This window comes from Hemibagrus wyckioides, linkage group LG11 (genome assembly GCF_019097595.1).
Source record: "Hemibagrus wyckioides isolate EC202008001 linkage group LG11, SWU_Hwy_1.0, whole genome shotgun sequence".
Classification (NCBI taxonomy): domain Eukaryota; kingdom Metazoa; phylum Chordata; class Actinopteri; order Siluriformes; family Bagridae; genus Hemibagrus; species Hemibagrus wyckioides.
In genome coordinates, this window is record NC_080720.1 from 12583268 (window position 1) to 12608044 (window position 24777).

At 40.2% G+C, this 24777-nt stretch overlaps 1 protein-coding gene across 2 annotated transcripts in view; it reads left to right on the plus strand.

Moving 5' to 3' along the window:
* Positions 1 to 21831, plus strand: part of sned1 (sushi, nidogen and EGF-like domains 1) — a 43143-nt gene extending 21312 nt beyond the window's left edge. For both annotated transcript variants that reach the window (XM_058403369.1, XM_058403370.1), the window contains 19 exons: positions 84 to 203; positions 342 to 458; positions 2149 to 2292; positions 5111 to 5284; positions 6436 to 6549; positions 10115 to 10228; positions 10333 to 10449; positions 11372 to 11659; positions 12620 to 12803; positions 13001 to 13113; positions 13195 to 13473; positions 13662 to 13800; positions 13911 to 13993; positions 14277 to 14372; positions 14728 to 14844; positions 15129 to 15216; positions 16366 to 16445; positions 21218 to 21245; positions 21379 to 21831. In XM_058403369.1, the coding sequence (XP_058259352.1) occupies positions 84 to 203; positions 342 to 458; positions 2149 to 2292; positions 5111 to 5284; positions 6436 to 6549; positions 10115 to 10228; positions 10333 to 10449; positions 11372 to 11659; positions 12620 to 12803; positions 13001 to 13113; positions 13195 to 13473; positions 13662 to 13800; positions 13911 to 13993; positions 14277 to 14372; positions 14728 to 14844; positions 15129 to 15216; positions 16366 to 16445; positions 21218 to 21243 (2393 nt within the window). In that variant the 3' untranslated portion in view covers positions 21244 to 21245; positions 21379 to 21831. The remainder of the gene's footprint in view (positions 1 to 83; positions 204 to 341; positions 459 to 2148; positions 2293 to 5110; positions 5285 to 6435; positions 6550 to 10114; positions 10229 to 10332; positions 10450 to 11371; positions 11660 to 12619; positions 12804 to 13000; positions 13114 to 13194; positions 13474 to 13661; positions 13801 to 13910; positions 13994 to 14276; positions 14373 to 14727; positions 14845 to 15128; positions 15217 to 16365; positions 16446 to 21217; positions 21246 to 21378) is intronic.
* The last annotated feature ends 2946 nt before the right edge of the window (positions 21832 to 24777 follow it).

Genomic DNA, 24777 nt, shown 5'->3' on the forward strand with positions numbered 1-24777 from the left:
AGGTTCCCACAAGTGCATATAGAAGTTACCAGCCCTCTGCTGGAGTGATGGAACGTGGTCAAGTTGGTGTATGTGTTTTCCAGTACAGCCCCAATCGGCCTGCGATTCTTCACCATGTCAAAATGGGGGTTACTGCTATGAGCAGGATGGAGGCTACACCTGCGAGTGTGAGCATGGCTACAGGGGGGAAAACTGTGAAAAAGGTAATAACGGACATGAGTGCGTACAAGTTTCAATGCCGTCCTTTTCATCTGTGTGAATTTTTTTGTCATGTGGCACCCTTCTGAAATGCTTAGTGATACATGCAGCCTTGATTTGTCTCTTCCTTTTTTTATCCTCAGTCAGATTAAGTATGTGTGCCTCTAGCCCCTGCCGAAATGGCGGGTCCTGTAAGGAAGAGGCAGGGAGCTACTTCTGTGTGTGTCCTTACCGGTTTACAGGAAAACACTGTGAAGTGGGTGAGTACTGAAGGCCTACGATCATTTTCGTGCCAAGAGCTTTAAGGTGTTGGAGAGAATTGTGCACAACTACACTTCTGTTTTATGAGTTTGATGACCACAATTAAAGGCTCATGTGTAAGTGTTCTGGCAGGACTTTTCTCACCGAATTATCCTTCCACAAATCATTCAGTATAGCTCTAACCACGCGCTTTTCCTTTCAAGTGCAAGAAGTGTGCAATCTGCTTTCATTCATGTTTGGACAACTGCACTTCCGCACAAGCAGTGCCATAAAATCCCTGCAAAGAAAAAGCAGCACCTCAAAGCCAAGAGGCTTTTCATCTCAGGAATCTCATTATCCTGACTTTGTCTTATATTAGAGTTGTGCAACCGTTTGGCCTGTTTGGCCGTGTAGAGCGATTCGGTGTGCTGGAAACCATTCAAGACTTGGATCCTTCATGTACTGGAACAAAAACGCCTGCGAACGCTGTGTAGCTCTTTCTCAGAGCTACTGTAATGATTAATGACTGCTCACACATGTCGAAACACCACATCTGCACAAATTGTAGATACAAATATTTGCCCTTGCTCAAATTGATCATACAAACTCATTCACATACAAATAATTACATATATTCACACAACACTCTCTTTGGAGTCTGGTCAGGCTTTTATTGAGTAGAATGAAAGGTCATTGGTCATACAAAAGCACTAAGTAGTGATTGCTAACCTGGAGTTGTACTGATGCTGCTCAATATTTTATTCAACTTCAGTTGATTTGAGCTTTTATTTTAAGCTCATCCTCTTTATATATACATGCATGTAAAGTATTTTAAAGTGATTTTTGAACTCAAATTTGTAGTTCCAAAATGAAATTTCCAACAGCTGTCAATAACATTTGCTTGGAGGAAAAACTCTTTGCTCTCTGAAGAGAAGAAATATCAAATGATGCAGGAATAACAAATGTTGCATCCAACCAATCAGACTATTGAAGCTGACGGCTTTGACATTCAGACATTCGGGCCTAGACATGTATTTTAAAGGGCTGGGCTTTGGTAGGGATTTTTCTATTTTTAAGTAAGCTAGGCATGTCTTGCATGTTTGCTGTAATGAATGTGTAATTTGGAGCATTTCTACCTAAAGGGGTGAGAAGGTCAGGTGATAAAGCTGAGGCGATGCAGACATCTAAGCTAGCACTCACAATATGCTCTACAGCATCCTGAAAGCTGCTTGATACAAACTGATGCACTCAAAGAACTGGTATAAGTTTTGTATTTTCTCTTTCATTTGAAGTAAAATACAAATGGTTTTACATTTACAAATGATTACATTTTTCTCAAAATAATATCTCAGTATCTGAAATCATCATCATCCATCATCCATCAGCATTTAAACATGTGACAAGTTTCAGTTTCGCTGTTTTACTCTTCCAGTAAATCTGAACTTGGCACAACTACGAAGAAAAAAATCACACATGCTCCATTCCAGATTTACGTTACTGAATTCTCCTACTATGTGTGATGTCATTTACACAATTGTTCCCTGCAAATCAACCGCAACTGCACATGCAATTTTTCAGATTGCATGCACAGATTAGCACTTTTTATTTGGGGTCGTAATACATTAGAGCCTCTGCGTAGAACACATTGAAGCTGTACACAAAAGCTTGGATAGTACGAGTGTTGAGTCTAGGCTGTGCGTTTGTGTGCAGGAAAACCAGACCCGTGTGCATCTGGCCCGTGCATGAATGGAGGAACGTGTTTCCATTATATCGGCAAATACAAGTGCGAGTGTCCTGGATCCTTCATGGGAAGGCACTGTGAGATCAGCAAAGGAGCCAGTCCGGCTTTGGACGGTAAGCCGCCTCTCTTGTCTTTCATTAGAAATGCCCCAGAGATTGTAATACAGTAATCAATTTCATATGACATCTTTCCCCCTACAATAGCTAAAACATCCATCGCAGTAAACGCAGCTTATAGGGAGGTTAGAGGGAGAATAAGAGACGATGCCAGGAAGAGGTAACGCATGCCAGTTCCTCCTGGGGTACTTGGCCCTAGCTCTCCTCCCCAGAGAGAAAGAGCGCCGGAAGAAGTGTTCTGTAAATCTGATCCTCATTCTGAATGGTGGTTGTAACTCTTGACAGTGACATCGCTATTTCAGGGTTTGTGGGTTTTCCACAAGGTAAGGTTGCAATCGAGCATTGCTGGTACACTCTTGCACAAGGAAAAAATCAGCCCCATGTCATCGGGAGCATTTCACAATATTGATGTTTACAGTTTTTAATTATTCCTCGCTGTTTATGGATCAGCTTTGGGAAGAGCGCAATCAAAATCCTAGTGGTTTTAGTTTAGGAAAAAGCCAGTCTTTTTATTTTTTGCAGCTGTCAACAAAAAAAAACATTATGCATAGAAATACTACTAACTTAAGCTACTTTTTTGCTACTGTAGATGCTATTGAAACCACTTAGGAAAAACAAACAGTCACCAGTGTAATCTTATTGCTCACTGAACATTATAAATGCTATAGATACATTAGTAGAAATTTGGTGCTTTGGTGGTGAGCACATTTGCCTTACACCTCAAGGGCTGGAGGTTTGAGTCCTGCCTTCACAATGGGTGTGTGGATATTCTCCCTGTGCCTCAGGGGTTTCCTCTGGGTACTCTGATAGGCATTTCTAAATTGTCTGCAGTGTGTGCATGGGTATGTGCAGTTGTCCCTTGTGATAGACTGGCTTCCTGTCCAGAGTGTACCCTTCCTTGTGCCCTGTGTCTCCTAGGATAAGTGGTGTAGTGGATGGATGGATGGATGGATGGATGGATGGATTTATGGATGGAGGGATAGATGGACAGATGGATGGATTATTATGCATTATTATTCCACAAAGAATGCACTTGCTGTCAATACTTGGCATAGAAAATAAAGTTTAAATGGAATGCTTGTTCCCTGTATAGTAAGTGTATTACACGAACCAGGAATAATATTATACCCATCTGCCTAATATTGTGTTGGTCCGTGTATCAATGTCGCAGGTTCACCACTGTTCCTTCTTTGGACCATTTTTGATAGATACTGACCACTGCAGACCAGGAACACCCCACAAGAGCTGTAGTTTTGGAGATGCTCTGATCCAGTCGTCTAGCCATCACAGTTTGGCCCTTATCAAACTCACTCAAATCCTTACACTTGCCATTTTTCCTGCTTCTAACACATCAACTTTGAGGACAAAATGTTCACTTGCTGCCTAAAATATCCCACCCACTAACAGGTGCCATGATGAGGAGATAATCAGTGTTATTCACTTCACCTGGCAGTGCTCATAATGTTATGCTTGATCAGTGTACATAGGTACTGTGTCCCATGATGAAGTTGCAGACTTCAACAGTGTTACTTTGCAAAGTTTGCTACAACTCTGATGATTCCATACCTTAGTTTTCTGCCTGTTGTAATGTTTTAATAAACCAGAAATCTTGTACTTCTTCCTGTCAATCTAGTTCATCACATTATGAAATATAGATTCTACATCCTAACTAGTGTAGTATATTGGCAACTGTCTGAGATTCAGTCATGGTTTAATGATGCTTTATTATCAAAATATTCCTCAGTGTAATTAATATTTTGCTATTTGGTCATTATTACCACTGCCATTGTCTGATAATCTAATATCTCCCTACATATAATTTGAATTGATCAGATAGATTTTTTTTTAATTTTTTGGTAGATTTAAATTCCTACTCAGAGCTGCTGATGGTATGTTGTTTGTAACTCATGACGTCAATGCAGGCCATCGCAATACTGATATCACCGAAACATGCAATATGCAGACGATCATTGTGTTTCGTAAGCATTCTGGCTGATTCTGTGGGTAGTTTGATCAATTTTGAATTGTCTTGATCCTGTGCATTTTATTATGTATGTATTGCAATCACAGTGTCTGTCAGTATAACTGCAAAGCTCAAGACTAGTAACAAAAAGTAGTAAGGCATGAGACAGGAAGCAGGCCTGATGGCTTAGTGGTTATCATGTTTGCCTCACATCTCTGTGGTTGGGGAGTCAATTCTCGCCTCATGCCTTTGTGTGCGAAGTTAGCGTGTGGTCCCCCGTGTTTCAGGGGTTTCCTCTGGGTCCTCAAGTCCAAAAACATGTACTGTAGGCTGATCGGTAGTTGTTGTTAGTGTATTAATAGGTGTGTGTGATTGCGTTTTGTGATGAGTTGGCACACTGTCCAAGGTGTCCCCCACCTTATGTCGAGAGTCCCTGGGGATAGTCTTCAGCCTCCCTGCAACACTGTGTAGGATAAATGGTACAGAAAATGGATGGACAGATCTGTGGTGCACTGCAGATTTGAGGTTTCTGTGGTTTAATACTGAGCTTGGAGTTTCACATGTTACTCATGTGTCTGCTTTGGTTTCCTCCAGGCTTTCTGGTTTGTCCCAAAAACACCAAAAAGGTGGATTGTCTATTCTAAATTGCCCCTACTTGTAAATGTGTGTATGCTTGTGTGATGCCTTGTGATGTAAATAGCGCCCTCTACAGGGTGCATTCCCACCTAATGACGGGATAAGCTCTGGATTTACTACAATCCTGACCAGGAAAAGTAGTGAATGAAAAAAATAATAAACTTAATATCTTAGTATTTCCAGCATTTAAATAGATCTAATGACTTTTTCTTGTAGGAAATGATTGTGGTCCCCCTCCTAAGGTGAGACATGCTGAGGTACAGTTCTCTTCCACCAGCCCTGGCTCCTTGGCTCTGTATACATGCCACCCAGGTTACACTCCCAACCCCAGAGCCACACAGACCATCTGCAGCAGCCATGGAACCTGGACTCAGCCTCCGGTCTGTGACAGTGAGTGCAACCTAACCTGCATACCACATTGTGCCATGTAGTAGAAATAGGCAGTTTTGTTTATAATGGTGAAGTCAGAAGACGGAGCAGGGTTTAGAGCACAGACTGACCAGGCTTATTGTAGGTCAATTTATCTCACAACCAGAATAGCCAGTGAGGGTCAAAACCAGGAAAGACAAAACAAATACACACAATAGCCACTGTGCAAATCTTAGTGATATAAAACAGCTAGATGCAATCAAGAAATAAGCAACTGACAGAGCAGGGGGTGGAGACAGGAACAGAGAAAAAACACACACAAGCACATGGTACTCATTGCCATGGGAACCGCAATGCGAAGGGGGAATCCATTTCATACATACACAAACACAGAAGTGCCTCTTTGCCGTGAGACTTATGGGAAACCTGCCTAAACCCCTGACATTTAACATTTGCCAAAAACGCCAGCTCCGGGACATCAAGTGGAAAGCCTTCAGACCAAGTAACACAAATACAAGTTGTTCAGCACTAGCTACAAACATAACCTTTGTTAGAGTTGTAACTTGGGTGCTATATACGTGCATGGGTATTTAAGTTCATGTTGTGGCATTTAGAAGCATGGTGTAGAATTTAGTACACCCAAACACACACACACGCACACACATACACACGCATACACATACACACAACAATCAATGGTCTCTCCACAGGTCTTAAACTGGAGAAATGCTAGCAACATCATTCCAGAAATGTGGACAGTACATCATTTCCACCACTTTAAATACAAAAACAGTGTATTTAATTCTACCAGTGAGATGACAGAGCAGCCAAATAGTGACACTGGTTTGTCGATATATAACTTTCTTTCCCAGTTGCTATGAGAACAAGGCAGAACTTGTCACAAAATCCCTGATTTACTACACTCTGTGTTTTTATCAAAATTCCTTCAGTATCAAATTTCTGCTTGCCCTGAGATGTGTGTTTATAATGGCTTTCCTTTTTCTGGGATGAATGGGTTTCTCTAAAAGGCCTCTATGAACATTTATAAGACTCATCTTTCTCGAAAAACACCCGAAATCTATTTGAAAGAATTCAGCAACTCATTTTAGCAACTTTTTACAGCTATTCTTCGAGTGGTTTGTATGTCAACGATTCACTGTTTTCCTCCGCAGAAATAAACGAGTGCTTGTCTCAGCCGTGTATGAATGGAGGCACGTGTCGAGACCGAGTGGCCTCCTTCCTGTGTGAGTGTGAGTCTGGATTTACTGGCCAACGCTGTCAGACAGGTGACTACAGCCTACTAATCCACCATCCATTCTTGATTTATTGGTAATTTGATGACTCTGTTAGAGATAGTAGATGACATCTGCCATGTGTTACAGTTTATTTATATAGCCGTAGTAGCAGACCCAAGTCCTGATCTGTGTCTAATACTGTTTTCAACACTCTATTGGTGCCTCTCATTATCACTGGTGTATTAGGAAGTGGATTTTTCAGCACAGCAAACTTAAGTCAAATCAGGTTACAAATGGATTGCTTGCTAACCGTCTAGAGACGTAGGTACCTACATGAAATTATTTTGTGTAAATTCAGCTGTGGTTAAAAAGAAATAACATCAGATCACATTGTGAAAATTTTAGTGTGAAAATTCTGCTCTCATGCTTTACATCAACTAGACCTCAAGGTTCTCAAGGTTTTTCAAGAGAATAGCTAACATCTGATAAAGAAATAGAAACGGCTTTTAAAGTGGAATTGTTATTTCCATTAAACAGGGGTTGATTTCTTAAAAAACAGAAAGCAAGAAATAGAAAATAGAAAACTCTTACTCTGGCTGCAACACATGAAAAAACACATGTAAATGTTAGCCAGCTAGCTAGTTACTGCATTAGCCTGGTATGACATAACATCGTTAAATTTTTACACAGTCCCCAATGAGTATAAGCTCAAATGTATATTATCCCTGGATATCTTTCCATCCTTAGCAACTGTTATCACAGCTGTTTGGTGTTTTTGTTTTCTCTCTCTCTCTTTCTCGATCTATCTCTATCTATCCAAGCACAATCAGCAGATGGTAATCAATAACAGACATCCTGAGCTATACATAATGACATTAATCCAAAAGGGATGGAACAAGGGGATAATAGTGTTACAAAGATATGTTGTACCTGGCAAGCCCTTGCATCCAACCTAACAACCAAGCCTGTGTGTAAAGCAAAATGGTGTGAACAAGTTGACAAGGGCATGTTAAAACAGTAATGGAACGAAGGCCTTGGAAGTCTGTGCAGTTGATTTACTGATGATTTATCTCATTTGTTTCTCTAATGTCTGACTCACTTCATCATCTAATCACCTAGCAGTAACAAGAGTTAGTTCTTGTGTGAAGAGGAAGCTATAGGTAGCAGTCCTGTGCATGGTATAAAATGTAGTTCATGCTTACTCAAGCTCTGTAAACAAGACTGTGAGATTTCAGCCCTAATCCATGAACATAATGTTAAAACCAGTTCATTCATCCATTTTCTTTACCCGCCTTATTCCTAATTAGGGTCACGGGGATCTGCTGGAGCCTATCCCAGCACACATTGGGCAAAAGGCAGGGGTACACCCTGGACAGGTCGCCAGTCCATCACAGGGCCACATATAGATAGGCAACCACACACACTCACTCCTACAGGCAATTTAGAATTACCAAGCAACCTAATGTACATGTTTTTGGACTGTGTGAGGAAACCGGAGTACCCAGAGTAAACCCACGCAGGCACGGGGAGAACATGAAAACTCTACCCACGATTTGAACCCAGGACCTTCTTGCTGTGAGGCAACAGTGCTAACCACTAAGCCAGCCTGCTGCCCACCAGTTCATTCAATTCCAATTCAATTCAATTCAAAATGGGCATTACAACAACGTAGCTTTCCATAAATTCTGGATATAAATTTGAAAATTATCCCCTATAAGCAAGTCAGAGGTGACAGAGACAAGGAAAGAATCACTGAGATGATATGAGAAAAGGGAACCTCATTTGGGTGATAATGTTCCTTCTATAATTGTGCAATATTTTGTCAAAAAGTGGAATAATATAACCAGGAAATTCCTTCTAGTTTTAACATGCAGGCTCTCATTAAAGTTATCAGTTATTCACTGATGGAGACTTGAGTGCAAAACTGATCTTAGCAATTGCAGTTCAAAGCTAAATCTCCATTTCAGAGTGGTACTGTACTATCCACAGCAATCTCATGGATCTCTAGGCTGTTGATATGTGGCCCTCCTCAGCAACAGTGAGTGGTTTCCAAGGATCAGGATGGATCAGGCAGGTCCAGAGAGCAGAAGGGGTCAGGATTACTGGTATCTCAGGAGTAGTATAGAAGTGAGAGAGAGAGAGAGAGAGTGAGAGAAAGTAATTCATTGTAGAGAGTGATTCCAAGACTGGTGCAATTTAGCCTTTGTAACTCTTAAAAAAATAATTCCTCAACATTTAATCTAAAAATATTTAGCAAAACACTACAGTTCACTAGGCGCCTTGAATAATATACATATATCACAATCAGTCTATGGCAGCTGATTACTAATTCCGACTTGTACATTTACAATATGCATGCAAATGAGGCTTTGACTAAATATATATGCACAAATTGACATATACTGTATATTAAAACAAAAAAAATAGACTTTTTGTTAGAATGAAAACATTTAGTTTTCTGTGAATGCACTCTAAAGAGAAAGATTTTTTGCTTCAGTCTTAAAAGAAAGAAATGTATTTATTGTTTTATCAAAAATGAAATTATTTTCAGCATATAATTGTACATAAATTCAACAATAATCAACATTTTAAAAATGGAAAATTATTCTGTAATCGCCTTCTCAACAGAGGTAAACAGGTCAAACTGAAAAAGCTGAGAATTTCTGGTAAAAATTAAATTATACTGAGATTTTATATTCTCAATATTATTATTATTATTATTATTATTATTATTATTATTATTATTATTATTATTATTGTTATTTCAAAATATAACATGTTTCTACCCAAGTAATTACGGTTTATAAGCATTATAAAGGATATTAAAATGTCTGTCAAAATGATGCATATAAATGAGGCATGATGAAACAAGCAAGACATGATGTGCCATGTGTTTCATCTTAATCATTCATGTCTTATCTCAGGGTATGCATTGCTCACGATGGCTGCATTTTGCTCTTAAAACGAAAACCAGGGATGAACGTAACAAGAATTAGCAAATACACAAAATGTGTATAACCAACATGTATGCTAATAAAAAGAAGACATTGGAACGATTTACATTAGCAACATCACTGGGGGAAAAAAAAGGGAAAAGAATGAGAGAACTGAATTTTTTCTTAACATGATCTTCAGGATGTTCAGGTGATGCACCTTCTTGAACATGTGATTTGTGGAACATTCTAGATATTGCATATGGGTCACGGTGTTCAGGTAGCTTAGTGGTTGACTGAATGCTGCAGGACACAGCTGAAATTTTTATGTTTTTGGGAACATATCATGGATGACTCATGGAAAAGGATGTTTTGAGCACAAGCTGTTAAATGGATTCACATAATGTGATTTTGGAAGTATTTTAATGCTTAAGGTGACGTTAACTGCTGTTTTCGAAACACTGTAAATTTCTTTTTAAGATTTTTATCTAAAACATACACATAAGTTGTTGTGATGCACAATGTATCTATGTCTAAAATGTCATTTACCTTTACTTTACATACCCAAATGCAAATGTAATGGCACCCCCATCATGAAATCATCAGATGACTGTGATTTGGCTGTTTAAATGAACATGTTTTTCTGATATGAGCTTACTAAAATTCCTGTGCTTTATCTGTAGAGCAGGATGGATGCGAATCCAATCCCTGTCAGAATGGAGGTGTGTGTCGAGGCTACAGGAGGAGGCATCTGTGTGTGTGTAAAGAGGGCTACATTGGGGATCGCTGCCAGACTTGTATGTTTGAACATCACTTTCAAGTACTATGGTCACACTGCTGAAGCGTTCTGGACATGCAAGGTGACTGAGCACTGTTAGACAAATCTCTTATCGCCCTCTAGTGGAAAACCCGTGTGTATTACAGCCGTGTGGGAACAGAGGACACTGTCGCAGTGATAGGAGAGGAAATTACAGCTGTGCCTGCAGGGTGGGACACACAGGCCGAGACTGTGAGAGAGGTACAGTGTGTGATTAAGCCATGCTCCTCTGGGCACGGGTCTGCTTAATTAAACACAGAATACGTTAAAGTTGGAGCTAATAATAACAGTGCAGATTATACTGGTTCAGTACTACAACCTTTAATCAGTAGTGTTTAGTCAGGCTTAATGTTTACCCAGCAAGCTGCACCTTATTTTGAATTTTGACCTGATCGAGTTAGATATGTGGTGAAATATGTTCACGTTAATATCTCACAAATCACTGCGAAATAGTGACAAGAATTGTAGCTTAGTGGTTAAGGTGCTGGACTGCTGATTGGAAGGTTGAATCCCAGGTCCACCAAGCTGCCACTGCTGGGCCCCTGAGCAAGGCCCTTAACCCTCACTTGCTCAGTTTTATAAAATGAGATAAATTCTGCCAAATGCCAGCAATGTAAATATACTAAATAATAAAATAGGTTAGTACTTTAGATAGATATACTTTATTGATCCCATGAGGGAAATTCTTGTGTTACAGCTGCTCAGGTATGAAGGATAAGCATGTGGAGATTTTCATTTCAAAGGATGATATTTTTACCCACTTGTATTTTTTTTTTTTATTAAAGTCTACATTTTATATTAATACATTTATATTAATAAATTAAGTTACAGTTGATTTAACAGTTTTGTCTACCATGTCTGTCAAATTCTGGACAACAGAATTACTGGATTGTCTTGTGAATGAAGAATCTTCAAATGCTAACTTCGAAATGGGAGAAAACAACACCTCAGAAAATACCTGTCCCAGTTCCCCATTTCAAACGAAAGCTTAAATGTTACCCAAAATGTTACTGTTTACCAATACTAGTAGGAATAAATGCAGTAGTGAGCAGAGGTTCTGATCAAACACTATTTTGAAGCCTTAATAATACAAAATAACACACATTATTCTCCATGTCCGCAGACCTTCTTCCTCCATCTGGCCTGCACGTGCTGAGGGTTGAAGAAAGCGAGGTGGAGCTACGATGGGATCAAGCTGACACCAGTCAGAACCTGATCAGCGGTTTTGCCATCACTTACGCTCCGATTGGACGCAGCCCACGAAAAACAGACTTCCTGGAGAGGCAGCATTCAACCTACATGCTACAGGGCCTGAGTCCAGGACAGCTTTACAACATTTCCACCTACTCGATCAAACGCAATTCCAACAGCAACGACATCAGCCAGCCTGCGATCGCCCTCATACGCACAAGTGAGAGCGCTTTCGTTCAGGGGCAGCAATCAAAATACTTTGAACCCTTTTAGCTTATTTATTCTTATTTTGAAGATTCTCCAAAAGGGGGAGCACTTAGTTTAGTATGTTTTGTATGCATCATTGTTGAAACTAGCCTAGAATCTTACCAGCAAGACCTGATCAATATTTGTATTTAAAAATGCAACATCTACATTTACCAGAAGACTAAAAAAAGAGTTGATTCCTGTTCTGTGTGTCCACGCGTAGTGTGGAATTTCTTTGTATGTGAAACTCCACAGTGGTGGTTAATGGCTCATAAGAAAGAGGACACTCAGAGCTTTAAGAATGTTTTTATAACTATTTCTCTTTTTATCCAGCCGACTCGATGTAGTATATTCATTGAGAAGTTACAAAAAACAATATGTCTTCAAAGAAAATGCTGACATCAAATGCATTTCTTAGTTGGTTTTTTTCTCAGATTTGGTAAAAACAGAGGTAAAATGCCTCAATCTTAAAGCCAACAGTGTCGTGACTAATTAGCTTAAGTGTTAACTTAAATGTTTAACTTATCACTCATAGGTCAAGTTCAGACTATGTCACAGCTTCCTGGTTGGTAGCTGTCCTGCAACAGTAAAGCCCTAGCTTGTGTGTGGAAATTGACCACATGTTGACCACAATTGTGAGGGAAAATAATGCCTAGGGCTATTAATTCTCATAATTCTCTAATAACTCATTTCTCACATAGAAACACACTACATTTATTCAAATTGTTTACTCTTAACCATAGAGTCCTTTTCACCGCTCTTGCATTGATATTCACTAATAATACCAAAACTAGCAATTGGCATGCTGAAAGTGTGGTATGCGGAAACTTCTGTGGATTTCCACTCCCAGCTTTCCAGTTATTTCGGTAGAACTATGAACACTACTTTTACATTGTCAGTGAGAATGGAACCTCTGTCATGTCTTGTGCTTCAGGGCCTCGGAAGGTGGATCAGCTGCAGGTGATGAACGTCTCCTCCTCCCAGGTGTGGCTGCAGTGGCTAATGCAGGCGGGCTGGCATGCCGCTGTCGACCTGGTGCGGGTATCTCTGGTGCCTTCGGATGGCAGTGGCACTCGCACTGCTGTCCTGAATGCCAGTGTTACAGAATACAGCTTCAGGTCAGCCATGAGATCAAAACGTTTGTCAGGTTCTGATGACTGATCAGAACTAGAATCTACTGCTTACAAATATTTATTCTAACCATTAGATGTCTCTCTTGAGGCCATGTTCATAGCATTTAAGCAGCTTTTTCATTTATATCCACACTACACTCTGAAAGAAGATTTGTCAAAAAAGTCTAATGTGTGTGTCACAGTTCTCTTCTTCCAGGTCAGCGGTACACTGTAGATGTTCTGACACAGAGTGGGCTTCGTCCGGAGGACCTGCCCTCCACTAGCCACTCTTCTGGACCCCTGCATTTCTGGACAAGTACGTTTACATCTGTTTTGTCTGCTGTACTTACAAAGAAAGCACAAAGTTCAAGTTCTAATTCCATTTTCTTCCTATCAGAACCTTTACCTCCCCAGAACCTTTCTCTATCCCATGTGAGCTCCAGCACTGCTCGAGTCACATGGGACCGGCATCCAAGGAGCATCTCTGATGGCTTTGTGGTGAACGTGACACGTGGCTTAACCACTCGGAGCCGCTTCCTGCCTGATGGAACCCTAAGCATGTACACCATACGAGAACTGAGCCCGGGGCAGCACTACCGGCTCGCTCTGACCGCTGTGCGCAACACAGGACCCGAGCAGATCCACAGTGAGGCCCAGCACTTAGCCTTCACCACACGTGAGTCACAAGGATCAGCTACTGTTGTACAATGTGATCAGAAATTGACCTTGACATACAAAACCAGTGTTGAACCATTAAGGCAATCAAATCCACATATATTTACTTGGATTGGATTCTTCCTAATATATAAATAGTCAGAAATGCTTTGGGCGAAATGAATAAAATGTAAGTGTACTCCTGTGCAGTACCTCTGGAGGAGCCGCAGGGGAAGCCTGAAAGAGCTCAGGGAGGTCGGGACGCCTCAAGCAGGCGCTCTCTTACTCGCACTAAACTACAACATCAAGCTTCTGATAAAGACAGGGAAAATTCAGAAGAACTGCCCAGGTAGGTATACAGTATGTGGCAAAGATAAAATCATTTTTAGATATTATTTTAGTGAATGACTTTTGAACTGGTGACTTACGAATGAAGCTTTTCTTTCTGGTGTCTCACAGATACACAGAGCTGATAGACGGCCGGGGGAGGATAACAGCCAAATTCACCAACTCACAGCGCAAAGTCATTCGCCATCGCACAAGTCAGTTATGATTTCTAAAAAGACCAGCTTTTGCTTTTCCATGATTTTGCTGCAGGATGTTGTTTGACTGTTAGTCTCTCAGGACTAAATGATGAGTCCTGACTTTCAATGATTCCTCACTTGTCTACATAGTCTTCTGATTAGATTGAACATAGTACCTGAATAGTATTTTCAAAGCCAGTCTTTCCAGAATCCACGATGAACGCATCTCCTGAAGATGGATTTGATTGTAATGATGAATAATACATGAACTTGAACTCATCTGTACTGTAATTTCCTACAGAACCTGAACCAATTAAATTAGAGAAAATGGAGGAAACAACTAACAAAATCAGCCTGGCTCTGGAGATCCCTGAAGAAGTGACAAAGAGGAAAAGTGGTAGGTGTGCCTTTTTAATGGCGCATAAGTATTATCTTACGAAACAGAAGCTCTCTTCAGATTCTGCTTTGGGTCTGTAAGTGATATTTTGACCCTCTAATTGCTGCCAGCTGAGGCAGAAACTCACAATGTGTCAAAGTAAAGCTGTATGGCACACGCCATTACAGTCATATAATAATAACAAGACAGTAAGTGTTTCTTTTATTCTTTAAGGCCTGTTATTTTATTCTATTTTATCAGTGTTTTGGGGTCTTTTTTTGGAAGGTGTTGGATTAAGAGACACTGAGGCAAGCAGACAGATACAGCAATGTACTGTGTGTTGTTAAATGTGTGTGTGTGTGTGTGTGTGTTGTAGAGTCTCAACATGACTGCAGGACTCAGCCGTGTCAGAACGGAGGGACTTGCATACAGAGTGGAGACACTTTCAGCTGTGAATGTGCTACAAGCTTTAAGGGCAGACAGTGCGAACTGTGTAAGTTCAACCAGCAGATTACACTTTATCACATCCTCTCATTCTCTGAGTCAAAAAACACTCAAACCACATTCCGATCCATGCCAGACAATTTCCAAGTGAGGGGTTGCTAGCTTACCTCTTACCACATTAGCGCACTTTGTTATCTAGTTTGGTTTGGATATTGCATTCCACATTCAAGTGTTTTGTTGCTTGATTAACATTTGTGTATGCCTCCCTCCCTCTCTCTCTCTCTCTCTCTCTCTCTCACACACACACACACACACACACACTTCTCCCTGTAGACTGCCAACGAGTAAAACATCCATGTACCCGCCTCTACTCTGAAACAAAGAGCGTACCTGTATGGGAGGATGGAGTCTGCCATTATCTGTAAGAGATTTTTTTTTTCTGTCTTGTGCAGCTTAGATTGTACATCTTGATAGAAAAAGGTTTGTTACACCAAAATGCAGTTGTATGTAGAAGTTTTGGGTAGATGCTTGCTTCATTTGCTGCATGTGTTACATGTGGACAGAACCCAAGGCCCAGAATATTTATGAACTCGAATCATTTTGAAAGAACATCTGAGAAAAAAATTCTGAAAGCAAGAATTCCTAAAGCATGACACAGGAGGCACAGTGGCACAGCAGGGCCTCACAGCCCCAGAGTCCTTGGTTTGATCTTTTTGGAGTTTCACATGTCCTCCCTGCGTCCACGGGATTTTACTCCTCCCACCACCCAAGAACGTGCTGGTAGATGAATTGGCTGAGCTAAAAATATGAGCTGCTAGATAAGTGTGCATGCATGGCATATTCCCACGTCACACCCAGTGTTCCCGGGAAAATTGTGTGTGTGTGTGTGTGGAACATATTCCCATCTCACACCCAGTGTTCCCAGAATCATTGCGCTAGTGTGTGTGTGTGTGTGCATGACATATTCTCATCTCACACCCACTGTTCTCAGAATCATTGCGCTAGTGTGTGTGTGTGTGTATGCATGTTCCCATCTCACACCCAGTGCTCTTGGGATAAATGTGTGTGTGTGTGTCTGTGTGCGTGGGTGTTTGTGTACATCACATATTCCCATCTCACACCCAGTGTTCCCGGGCAAATCGTAATAGTCTGTGTGTGTGTGTGTGTGTGCATGACATATTCCCAACTTACACCCAGTGTTCTCAGGATAATTGTGTGTGTTTGTGTGTGTGTGCATGCATGCTTGTGTAGTTGTGCCTGACATCTTCCCATCTCACACCCAGTGTTCCAGTGATATTTGTGTAGAGTTTGCAGGAATTAGTTAAGGTTTGTTTCAGCGACACTTAAATTTATGATAAAAATTTCGATGTTGCTTTTTTAAAGCCCCCCAGAAATATACATACCGTCCATGCGAAATGTTTGTATTATTAGCTGGAGTTACAAAAAAATCTTTTCAATATAAGAAATGAAACCTAACTGGGGTGCCCAGACTTTTGCATACAACTTTGTATCTACTCTGCTCTTTGTTCAAGTTTTCCTTTAATGCTATTTTCTCTATTTGGCTTTGCAGATATAAAAGAACATATAAAGTACAGCAAGACATTTGTTTTAGAGAGATCTGTGAACCTGTACTCAATAAGAAAAACCCCAGTAAGTATTCATCTGACAAGCTACAACATTTGGAGCTTATGTTACTGTCTTGTGTAATATTTTATGATTGAAATCTAGGCAAGCTTAAAATGACTGGGACTGGATAAAATATAAAGGGATATGCCAGATATTCATTCCTCTGGGCCAGCTTGTCAATGAGATGATTTATAATTCTGATGTCTAACCAGAATACCAATATTTGTTACATTTTATTAGCTACAGCCAAAACCAGCACACAATCAGGACTCGTTATTGAGCTGTTCAGGTTGCTTTTGATATCTCATTTTTCATGTTTCTTGTACCGGCTTGAATCTGCATGTTTTAGACAGAGCACAGACTTAATGTCTATTGCGCAGGATCCGAATTTGACTAGAAAGCTTCTTAGATCCTTGTTCCGTTTCATGCCAGAGACTCTGTAGGTCACTCTGGATAACGTCATCTGTTAAATGCTATACATGCAACTGTAAATGATTTGCAAGTGAGGCAGAATGGTGATACAAGGACAACCATTTCCACCAGTAAAAGAGAAGCAACCACAAAGGAGAGGGGAAAAAAAGAATGAGACTGTAGCCTGGGCCAAAAGTAACACAAATCTTAGAGCATGTGCTAATACCCAGGAGTGTTACACTCCTTTGTGTCATGATGTTGGAGGTATCACCAGACACTGTTCACTCACAACCTGCAGTGTAAGCTTTGATGATTGATTTCATGTCATGAGGACATTATATTATTCTGTAGGCTAGTAACATGGTCTGGAACATAATAAAAGTCTCTATACATGTATGGCATTTGGCAGACACCCTTATCCAGAATGACTTGCATTTATGTCATTTGTACAACTGAGTTGAGGGCCTTGCTCAGGGGCCCAGCAGTGGCAGTCCAGTGGTAACCCTGGGATTTGAACGTACAAACTTCTAATAAGAAGTCTAATGTCACTTCCCCAAAGAGTTTTAGAATAGTTTTGGTTCAATTAAAGAAAGAGAAATGGGACCAATTTTTTGAATTATCTGCAATGGTACCAGCTCACACAGAATTGTAAGAGTCAGGCCATAAAAAGTGCCTGGATGAAGAGTTGTCTTGCAGGTACAGTTTGACCATCCGGATGTTTTGCAAAATAATTCTGCAGGATCACGGCAATGTGTTTTATAAAGCTCGTCAGATATTTTTCAGACAGAGCTTTATAGTAAAATGAGTGTCGGGTGACCCTATAGAACACTTTCCTTAGTAGGATGAAATGCCAAATTAAGACATTAAGACCGAAATCCATGAGCTTCTTGAACACCTACGGGATTGGCTGCAGTGGGAATGTGTACAAAGAAAAAAAGAGAACCAACTGCAGATTCTTGGGGGATGCCAGTCGTTACATGATACAGCATGGATCTTTGTTTCACACTGCAGAATAGAGTATGGTCACATTGAGATGCAGGACTCAAATCACCTGAGTCTAGTTCCCATGATGGCAAGTTTGGAAAGAGATAAATCTGGCGCTTCACTATACCAGATGTTGCAAGATCCACCAGTGAATAAGCCGAGGACTTGACAGTCTGTCTACAACAGCCAACAAAGTGAACTGTACTGGGTTGTACTGGATTGGTTTAAGTATTGTAAATGGAACTGGAAGATGTAATGAGTTATGGCTTTTTAAGATACTAAAGCCTATGGGGAAATTCCCCATCAGAATTCCTGATAATGTCAGTGAGTGCACTGGCTATGAGGGGCAATGGATTGTCAGGTGGAGCTTGCAAATGTCCATTTCCTGAGAGTGGAAATTTAAGCATGTAGGTTGTTACTGGAAAGGTAGAGAAAACCGTCTGCCCATAGCCAATACATTTTCTTCAAAGAAGGTGCCATAGAGCACTTAGGAAATTTGAGTCTGACATCTGAGCACCTTTGTACCTCAATTAGCATTTATTCACTGGCTACAGTTCTGTTATTTTAATAGAGTCCCTCATTTCAAGTGCATTCATTCAGTGTAGACAACAGTACACAGGCTTTGTAAGTATATTCATTTCTCGCTTACATTGAATTTTAGACGTCTTTGTGGTTTCGTGTTTTGCTGTTGTCACCGCTGTTATTAAGCAGTCTAGGCTCTGGGCTTTGATCCAAATTAGATTCTAGTTTGTGGCTGTCTTCCATTACTGAGCAGTTGTTGAGGCAAAATATTCCGACTACCTTGAAACGCCTCTATTGCAAATTCCAGCTGGTGGCTCCTCAAATTTGTTATTTGTTGAGCATTTCTTTGAGTAAATTCTGTGTAAAGTGGCATCTCTTTCGTGACTGCAAGACTTGGTTAATTAAAGGCAAGGGAGTCTACCTGTCGGATAAGACTTGGTTGGCCAAAGACGAGAGTTTACTTGTGAAAGAAGAATCTCAAAGACAAGGGAGTCTATCTGCAGGAGGTTACTGGGAAAGAACGGCATGTCACTATGTTGGTTCGCCTGATATGTCTGACTTGCTTGAACTTTCCATATCTGTTAAACGTGTAAAGAATTTCCATCCTCACTTCTCCTCATTACATTGCTCCACATACAAATGTGACAACCAACAATTTATCAGCAGATCTTATACATCCAGGTCTGCAGCTGTGAAGCCCCAGATATCTCTGGTCGTGCCTGTCAGCTGTCCACAAATCTGACTTTATCACAGCCTATGCTGCTAATCTTTCCCTTCAGCTCTTGGCACTCACATGTGCTGCATCTCCACAACCTTTTCTTTCTCATATTCCCCTGGATCTTCTGAAATAGTATGATGACCATTTTGTTTACCACCTCCTCCTGGACATGACATCCTCCTTTTCTTTCTGAACTTCAGATCAATTTCATGCCGTTATTTTCTGTAATTTTCATTTCATTGTGGTATATCATCTGCCATGTCCTTCTGGCCACATCATTGATGAGCTTGATTCTCTTCTCTCCTCATTTTCATGGGATGGCACCCCTCTGGCTCTGCCTGAGACTTTTTATCTCCAAATCAGCATCACCATGTCCATAGATATCCACCATCTTTGATCCTTGGTCTGTAGTCAACACCAAGGCAGGCAACATCAAAAATAATCTCATTGGAACTCCTCTTCATGTATTGGACCATTTTTTTTTTGTTTCACTCTTTACTTCTTTCCTCTTAATACAGTCAGAAATAAAAACAATAAAATCCTGTCCACATTTTCATTTTCTTCTACTGGGCTCTCATCGCACCACCAATGTTTTCATTTTCAAATCTTCTGGCTGACACCACTACTAAGAGGAAATGGAGTAAATCTGACTTGTCACATAAGTATTGGGAGATACTTGCCTCCTTTTCCTCATCTGTTGCCACCACCAATACTACCTTCTGTCACTCTGAAGTTCACACATGTATTTCTGATTAACATAAAATTTTCTTTTTTACCTTCTTAAATACCTTCTTTTTTCCTTATACACTTTACTATACTGCTGTTGACTTTATGGAAAAGGTCACTCACATTCAGGCCTCCTTTATTCTTTAAGCCGTGGTAGAATTAACCCATATACAGTTTTGGTTCAAACTATCACACCTTCAAAGCTCCTCATAAAAGAACCACAAATCAACCGACAACCTACACACTTGCCCCAATACCATCCATACTTCTCCATACAATGTCTAACAACCACAGACCGTACATGACCACTGTGATCAATTTCTCTTAAGAGTGGTTCAGTTCCATTCACCTTCTAGTCTGCTTATGTCAAACATCTGCTTAGGAATCCCAGATTTGGCTCCACTAACGTTAACTACAGACCTGTTTCCTTCTATCCGTTCCGCTCCAAGAACCTGGATTTGATGTTCTCACACAGCTGTCTTCACATTTTCAACTAAATGACCTCCTGGAGGCCAGCCAGTCTGGTCACAAAGCCAATTTCCAGAAACAGCCCTCTTTGCAGTCACCAAGCCTTTACACAAAGCGACAAAGAACTCTTTGTCTTCTGTCCTCATCATCATCGACCTGTCTGCTGTCTTTGACACTGTGAATAATCAGATCATCATCATCTGTCCTACATCATCATACCTACAGAAGCAATGTTAGGTACCATTTCATCACCATGCAGCCTTATTACTAGAGTGCCTCAGGGTTCAGTACTAAACCATTTGGCTTCTCCTAACACTGCTCTGCTGATGACACAGTATGTTAGACTCTATTCCCTTCATCCATCTTTTAAGTCTCTCTGACGTTTTCAGAAAGCTTTTTCAACAATTCGTTCTGATTGATGTCTCAAATTCAGCCTTAACAGAAGTGACCTGATTTACCTACCAGTGAAGAACTCCGTTCTGTTGGACTGGTCAATCACCATCAACACAGGGCTACGAATATCTGTTCCCGCTTAACAAATGTCTCACATCTCTAATTAACAACTTTCTGCAGTCAGAGTAATAGCGGTAGAAGAATTTGCAAAATCACACACTATTATCTGACACAGAAACAATATTCCTGTTTCTATAGTACAAAATTTCTGATTTAAGTATTTTTAAAGAATTTGTCAGAGCTTGTAAAAATGTGAATGCCAATGAGATAGGACTGGTAAGAGTTAACTGAGGAATAAAAAGGATTTGTAATGAATTCATTAGTGTGAAAATCAATTAAATTAACTTAATTAATTAATTAATTAAAATTAATGAACTTTTTAATATGTAAGGATAACTTATTCAAAATTGTGATATGTACAGTATAAGATACTTATACTTTAGCCAACTGAAGGAAAATGTACTCTTGTAAGCAGCAATAATCATTTTTGTTTTTTATTCTTGCTTTCTTTTAGACCGCAGAACACAAAAACAGCAATAAAGGTGACTGGCCCTTTTCTTTTATTTCAGTTGTCATGTAGTTTATGTCATCTAGTGCTAATCTTAAACAGAAATTTGACTGCTGAATTATATACTTTATATTTAATATAATGTTTTCCTGTTTTTTTTTTTCCAGGAAGCTGTAGTAATTTGGTGAAGCACAGACCCCGCGTCATTATACAAAACATGACACCATGAACTGCTTAATCGGACAGTTTCGTTTTTTTTGACCTCTCTTTCTGTAGATGTCCTATACATCCTGGCAGTTACCCTGCATCAATAGCATACCTCAACTGGAATGGATTTGTAATGTTGACATTACGTGGCTGTGTAGTCCCTCAGGGAATTTTTCTTTAAACCCTGGCCCCATTGCATCTTCCTTCAGCGACGACATCTTATTCAGCCTTAGAACTGGTACTCTTCAAAATCTGTTTTTCCACACCCACACGACAAGAGCACAAACAATTAATGGAAGCATCTCACATGTCTCTTTTTGTATAAATCCAACTTCTCTGCTAGCTATCCTGTAAATAGTGTTTATAGGTGTGTTTTGTAGGTGAATATTTTAATAATAAAATGATTAAAAATTGCCTGCTGTCATTTTTTTTGTCTGGTGTCTCCTCAAAAGGAGGATTTTCAATTATGAAGAAAATTGGTGTTTGTAGAAAACAATAAAACGTCCACTTGCAATGTCATCAGACTTTATCTCGGAGATCAGCTTGGATTTGCCTGGAATGACAGCAGAACTAGAGAATAAAACGTGACAGTAAAGGCTTTGGAGCTGTGGAAATCTCTATGGTGCTGTTATATTAGCTCAAGGGTGCTGTATATTAGCTAACAATGCATTTAAATGATAAATTTAGCATTTAAGCTTGTAAAAGAATTCATGTCATTGCTTCATTTTACCACAAGATGGCACTGTTTTATATGCAATGGGCTGTGAAAGGTCTCATTCAGTTTCCTTTTCGCGCTTATAATGTCTCTGCGTATTACAATTCACACAGTTCTAATTTATTTATTTATTTTTTCCATTTCAGTTTCTGATATTTCTATTTCTATCAGTCGGCATTCAGGCTGATGAACATGAGAGAAGTTTACTTTTGGCACATTGTATGATATTATCACTAACTACATTCAAAAGTAGCAGGGATGAATAAACAGGGGACTAGCAAAATAACTACTAACACAGAGAAAATATGGCTTCTCCTATATCCCCATCAGACAGAAAAGACACACACCTCATTTACATTTGTTTGTCATTTTCAAAACTACAGTAAAAGATTGATAGATAGATAGATAGATAGATAGATAGATAGATAGATAGATAGATAGATAGATAGACAGAGAGACAGACAGACAGACAGACAGACAGACAGATAGATAGATAGATAGATAGATAGATAGATAGATAGATAGATAGATAGATAGATAGATAGATAGACAGACAGAGAGACAGACAGACAGACAGATAGATAGATAGATAGATAGATAGATAGATAGATAGATAGATAGATAGATAGATAGATAGATAGATAGATAGATAGATAGATAGATAGATAGATGTCATAGCTAAACAAACATTAGGATACATCTTAGTTTATTGTTGAAGTCAGTTGGGTCAGGGAATAATTTGCTTCATAATAACTTAATATTTAATAATATAATTTAATAATTTGCTTCTTAATAATTTAATAATTTACTTCTTCCTGCACACATTGTCAGTTCTCACCATTGCGCAATGATGAAATGAGATTTCACATTTCCCAGAGATGTTGTATGAGTATGTATGTATGTGAGTATGTACACTATATTGCCAAAAGTATTCGGTCACCCATCCAAATAATCAGAATCAGGTGTTCCAATCACTTCCATGGCCACAGGTGTATAAAATCAAGCACCTAGGCATGCAGACTGTTTTTACAAACATTTGTGAAAGAATGGGTCGCTCTCAGGAGCTCAGTGAATTCCAGCGTGGAACTGTGATAGGATGCCACCTGTGCAACAAATCCAGTCGTGAAATTTCCTTGCTCCTAAATATTCCACAGTCAACTGTCAGCTGTATTATAAGAACGTGGAAGTGTTTGGGAATGACAGCAACTCAGCCACGAAGTGGTAGGCCACGTAAACTGACGGAGCGGGGTCAGCGGATGCTGAGGCGCATAGTGCGAAGAGGTCGCCAACTTTCTGCAGAGTCAATCGCTACAGACCTCCAAACTTCATGTGGCCTTCAGTTTAGCTCAAGAACAGTGTGCAGAGAGCTTCATGGAATGGGTTTCCATGGCCGAGCATCCAAGCCATACATCACCAAGTGCAATGCAAAGCGTCGGATGCAGTGGTGTAAAGCACGTCGCCACTGGACTCTAGAGCAGTGGAGACGCGTTCTCTGGAGTGACAAATCGTGCTTCTCCATCTGGCAATCTGATGGACGAGTCTGGGTTTGGCGGTTGCCAGGAGAACGGTACTTGTCTGACTGCATTGTGCCAAGTGTAAAGTTTGGTGGAGGGGGGATTATGGTGTGGGGTTGTTTTTCAGGAGCTGGGCTTGGCCCCTTAGTTCCAGTGAAAGGAACTCTGAATGCTTCAGCATACCAAGACATTTTGGACAATTCCATGCTCCCAACTTTGTGGGAACAGTTTGGAGCTGGCCCCTTCCTCTTCCAACATGACTGTGCACCAGTGCACAAAGCAAGGTCCATAAAGACATGGATGACAGAGTCTGGTGTGGATGAACTTGACTGGCCTGCACAGAGTCCTGACCTCAACCCGATAGAACACCTTTGGGATGAATTAGAGCGGAGACTGAGAGCCAGGCCTTCTCGTCCAACATCAGTGTGTGACCTCACAAATGCACTTCTGGAAGAATGGTCAAAAATTCCCATAAACACACTCCTAAACCTTGTGGACAGCCTTCCCAGAAGAGTTGAAGCTGTTATAGCTGCAAAGGGCGGACTGACGTCATATTGAACCCTATGGATTAGGAATGGGAGATCACTTAAATTCATATGTGAGTCAAGGCAGGTGAGCGAATACTTTTGGCAATATAGTGTATGTATGTATAATAATATTAATAATAATGATGATGATGATGGTGATTAAAAGAAGAAGAAAAAAGGAGGGAGTAAAAGTAAAATATGTCTGATTGTGGTGCCCAAGGTTTCACATGCTTAATGAAATTGGACATCTCCACCCAACCCATGTGAATTTGATGATACTGTGTTTTTTGTAATGTCCTAAAGCAGCCATGCAATAGATATTTTTTTAGATTATCACACCTTTTAAATAATATTCTGTTTTTAACATTGTGAAGATCAAGACAATCTTCTTCTTCTTCTTTTAGGTATAAAAGTCAAAATATAAAAGTGTAAATCACTCAATGCAGGTCTGTCTTGCTTCAGTTTGGAGCTTCATCCAACAGCGGGACAGTTAGTGTTAGAACGGTCTGTGTGTGTGGCCATGATGTGCGGCAAGCCATGCGTGCGCGCACCCGGTATCCAGGCTTCTGCTATGCACGCGCGCGCTCCATTATCCGGGCCCCG